This window comes from Nannochloropsis gaditana, assembly GCF_000240725.1.
Source record: "Nannochloropsis gaditana CCMP526 unplaced genomic scaffold scaffold621, whole genome shotgun sequence".
NCBI lineage: Eukaryota > Eustigmatophyceae > Eustigmatales > Monodopsidaceae > Microchloropsis > Microchloropsis gaditana.
Window position 1 is genome coordinate 6,797 of NW_005803332.1, and position 3,929 is coordinate 10,725.

Here is a 3,929-nt window from a genome sequence, read left to right on the forward strand (position 1 = left end):
TTCATAGCGACAAAATAGAGGCCCGTGGAGGAGGTGACAGCATAGGAGTGCCAGCAGAAGAGGAGGACGGTGATATGGTGGTACCAGTGGAGGAACTGAAGAGCGGGCAGGGGAGGGAAAGGGAGAGGGGGGCCAATTCCATCGGAAGGGTAAGAAGCAGTGAGAGAGGGGTCGACATGCTCGAGGGGGGAGAAGGGGGAAAAGGTGCTCCTCCAGGACACGACAGCAATCTGATGGGTGATATGCTTCTTCGAACACTTTAAAAAGGGAGGGGAATGCCGGGGGGAACGCGGGAGACGAAGAGGAATCTGGCAAAGAGAATCAACGAAGGAAAGGAGAAAACCATGGAAGGGACCACGCCTTGAGTACCTGCAGCTTGCTTTTGCGGAAGACGATGAAAACCGTGTCGACGAGCTCGGGGACCTTGCTGTAGATGAAAAGCATAACCCAGAGCCCACAGGCCCCTTCTCCGTAGGTCTCAGCGGGGTGCCGGCAAATCGTGTCCTGGGTGGGGACGAACGGTAGAAGGGAAAGAGGAAGACGGACAGGCAAAGGCAGAGAAGTGTCAGCCAGTGATAGTTTTGATACGATTGGTGTCAGCAAACGGGAAGGAATGACAAGGAATGCTCGTCGGGTTTGAAAGGGAATGGGGAGGGCCACCTTAAAGGGCAGAGTCGTGACGTTTTGAAGGAGGTGTGGTACGGTGCGGAGCATGCCGCAAAAGGAGAAAACACTCAAGAGTAAGTTCCAACAAGCTAAGGCTGTTTTCCATTCATGCTTGGGTCGAGACTCCATAACCTTGGTGCCCACGACAATCATCAAGCCGTAGATCCCGCACAAAGCGAGTGGTAAGGCGGGCCAAGTATTTTGTGCGAAATTGACGTAGGAGGAAGCATGGAAATTTTTCTCATACTCTGTGTAGAACGGACTGAGTACGGGATAATGCTGGAAAAGCTGTGCGAAATATAGGTGTTGGATTAACGAGAATGAAAATTTGGAGTACCTCACACAGCATGACTGCAGGACTAAGCTGTCCTTTAGCCAAACAGAGCACCTATTTTTTCTTAAATCTCGTAGATTAATTATATTACACACTGAAATTGCGTGCGTGCGTGTGATAAAGTTGTCAACGCCTACCTGAGTAAAAGGCACGTTGTCGGGAACGCTCCGGTAGGGGATTATTTTCGGCATCTCTCCCCAGATTAGCTTCGAAAACGCCTCTGAGAGATTATTCATCCTCTCTGTATGCCAGATAAATATATTGTAGAGCCGTAGTTGCCGGTGAGACTGCTGTCACGGTTACTTGTGGCGTTCAAGGCTTCTTCTTGCACTTGAGGGAATAGGGACCCTCGTCCTGTGACAGAGAGGACAACGAAAGTGAAAAGGGGAAAAGTAACACAAACAGACGAGAAAATGCACAAAATAACGCTCCAGGTCGCTCAAAGCTCCTGAAAGGATGCGTTTGAGCAGTGGCCGATGCATGTGAGGCATCAAATCGTGAGCAGTGAGCGGGCTTTGCATAGACGTGTCCTGTGACAGATCTGCCGCGGCTCGCGGGCCGGCTCATGACTATGTTTAAGAGGCAGATTATGTTCTTTTCAAGCCCACGGGGCACAAGCGCCGCATGCCCCGTCACAAGAGGCACTATCACTTCCAAAACACCATGGGCAAGGCCCCGACACCGGGCCATGCATTTGTCTTGGCGTCGGGGTGACATGGTAGTCCAAGATATTTCAGCTCGCTCCTTCTCCAGAGCGACTTCGGACACGAAATGATACGTTCCTCTTATACCCCCGTCGTTTTGATTTGAAATGTATAAGTTTGCGTCCCAGCTGTAGCATCAAGTATTGAAATGACGCTAGAATTTCACTTCTGCTGCTAGCTGGGAAACCAAACGTGTCATATAGCCACGACCTTTTGTTTGAAGGAGTTGCCAGCTAGTGTCGAGGCGAGAGTCCAATTTATGGAAGGGCGTTAACCGATTGTAAGACATCACGCATCTAGAATTACCCAAAAGACGTCTGATGATTGAATAATTGTTTCTATTTTCCGTTCCAGTGTGAGAATATGGTGGATATCTACCCTAAAAAGTATCTAGATCTGTCGACATAAGGGGAAAGACCATCAAGGGCACTGGCTCGTCACATTCCAAACGACGAAAACTAGAATGGTTAGAATATGGACTAACAATTTAAAATGGAAAAAGCCAGAAAATGTGACAAGAGTCGTAAGCACAAAGACCACATTCTTTTTTTAATTCCTCAGAGAAACTACATGTGAGCATCACTGAGAGTTCCTTGATTGGGAGTCAAACTACCCATGGAACCGTCACACACTAAGACGCATAAGTACCAACCATTTCTTGAAACTGGTGGTATTATTGGTATCATTATTTTCTCTTCGACTGAGCAATTCTTGAACACTTCTTGATATCGAGATCAATGCGTGAAACCTCGCTTACGTAGGTACACGGACACGGCAACGACACACATAGTAATTCTGGATTCAAAGCGAAGATAACAGATGCCCTATGATAGCAATTTGATAATCCACGGACATTGTCGGGTGCTTATCTGACATAGACATCGAAGACTTCGTCCAGAAGAGGAGAACCTCCATAGTCTACGAAGACATAAAATGAAATGACGGTCCCAGATGGGTATCGTTTACCGATACGGAATTTATTGATGATCTTGTAATCTTTCAGCACGACCAAACCAGTAGTCGGAACGCTCATAAAATTTGTAGAGCCCGTGATGTTCGATCGGAGCCTGAGAAGGGTGCGGTGATTGAAGGTTTGAGTATTGGAAGGACAAGTTTGATGGAAAGAGTTGATAGATTGCACCACAAGCCTGCCAGAGGTATCTCTGCGTTTAATGTCTTCATGTTTTGCAACTTTCAGTTTGCTCACTTTGCAAAGTGATGTCGTACTTACTTGGGTCGCCATGTGTTGGGAATAATGCGGGACCTGACCAGCCTCACGTCGGTACTGTTGCCGTGCTTGCTGCTTTTCGGATGGCTGGTTTTGGTTTTGTTCTTGTTTGTGAAAGGCCAATAGTCCCCGTAAGGAGGAAGATCGTCTTCATTTGTTGTTGCCTTAGTAATGTGCATGTTGGCGATTGATTACGAGAAGTGTGTATCAGTTGCATGAGAAGTTGTAAGAAATCCTTTCTTATTGCTAGCATTTGTGTGATGCGTTCCTGCAAGGAGAAAATTAGTTCGCTCGGATATATATTGGCGCCGCAGCACCAATGCATGCACTTTTGCTGAGCAACTCACCCAATACAAGATTTCATCTGCGAAAGCAAGCTCACGAAGCTCACGGCGCCGTGTTTCTAAAAAGAGGAAGTTGGTTGTTAATGTAACTCGCCCCCCAGGTTTCACGGAGATGGGTTTCACAGTTGAGTGCCCAACTGCATCGAAAGTAGGAAATTGAGCAGTGGCTCGACCCTACGAGTTATGAGAGAATAGGTGGAGGTTAAGAAGAGGGCCATGTACAGGATTTGCGAAAGCATCAAGCGCCTCCGGTTGTATTTTGGCGTCAAAAGGTAGAGGACATCATGCCACGTGAAACTTACAATCGCAGAGATGATAACGGCGCTGGCCAAAATCAGAGAAGAGGTAGCGAACTTCATGGTGAAGATGTTGAAAAATGAGCTGTATATTGTATACTGTGCTGAAAATTGTTTACTATGGATGAGAGTGCTTCAGTGTTGATTGTCTTCCACATACGCGACGACACTTCCTTCACATGAACATCCCTGAATGTCGGTCATCCCTCAAAAGAGGAGAGCAGAAGAGCTGCAGAGGGAATTGTCTCAGAAAAAATATAGATATACATGTTGCATCTCCGTTCATACAGAGATGATGGGTGACTAAACAGAACAAGTTTCGAGGTCGTATGAGTATACGCTATGCCATGGAGAGCT

At 47.1% G+C, this 3,929-nt stretch overlaps 2 protein-coding genes across 2 annotated transcripts in view; both read right to left on the reverse strand.

Moving 5' to 3' along the window:
* NGA_0640620 (fatty-acyl) overlaps positions 1 to 1,358 on the reverse strand; it is a gene marked incomplete at its 3' end in the record, with an annotated part of 1,845 nt that extends 487 nt beyond the window's left edge. Inside the window, exons 1-3 of the mRNA XM_005854119.1 lie at positions 1,138 to 1,358; positions 661 to 954; positions 370 to 504 (exon numbers count right to left, since the gene is read on the reverse strand). Coding sequence (XP_005854181.1) covers positions 370 to 504; positions 661 to 954; positions 1,138 to 1,236 — 528 coding nt within the window. The 5' untranslated portion in view covers positions 1,237 to 1,358. The remainder of the gene's footprint in view (positions 1 to 369; positions 505 to 660; positions 955 to 1,137) is intronic.
* Positions 1,359 to 2,228: 870 nt separating this feature from the next.
* Positions 2,229 to 3,698, reverse strand: NGA_0188501 (uncharacterized protein). Its single transcript, XM_005854118.1, has 4 exons — positions 3,579 to 3,698; positions 3,280 to 3,335; positions 2,936 to 3,019; positions 2,229 to 2,771 (listed from the first exon to the last, which is right to left on the reverse strand). Exons 1-4 carry the CDS (start codon positions 3,633 to 3,635, stop codon positions 2,570 to 2,572), a joined length of 399 nt encoding a protein of 132 aa, XP_005854180.1. The 5' UTR covers positions 3,636 to 3,698; the 3' UTR covers positions 2,229 to 2,569.
* Positions 3,699 to 3,929: the final 231 nt, after the last annotated feature.

What these genes read in the sequence shown, in the direction of transcription:
- NGA_0188501 (XM_005854118.1), bottom strand. Translation starts at nt 3,635, where the DNA reads ATGAAGTTCGCTACCTCTTCTCTGATTTTGGCCAGCGCCGTTATCATC. An exon ending in CCGTTATCATCTCTGCGATT is followed by an intron (nt 3,336 to 3,578) that starts GTAAGTTTCACG and finishes TCCTCTTTTTAG; the next exon opens with AAACACGGCGCCGTGAGCTT. An exon ending in CAGATGAAATCTTGTATTGG is followed by an intron (nt 3,020 to 3,279) that starts GTGAGTTGCTCA and finishes AACCAAAACCAG; the next exon opens with CCATCCGAAAAGCAGCAAGC.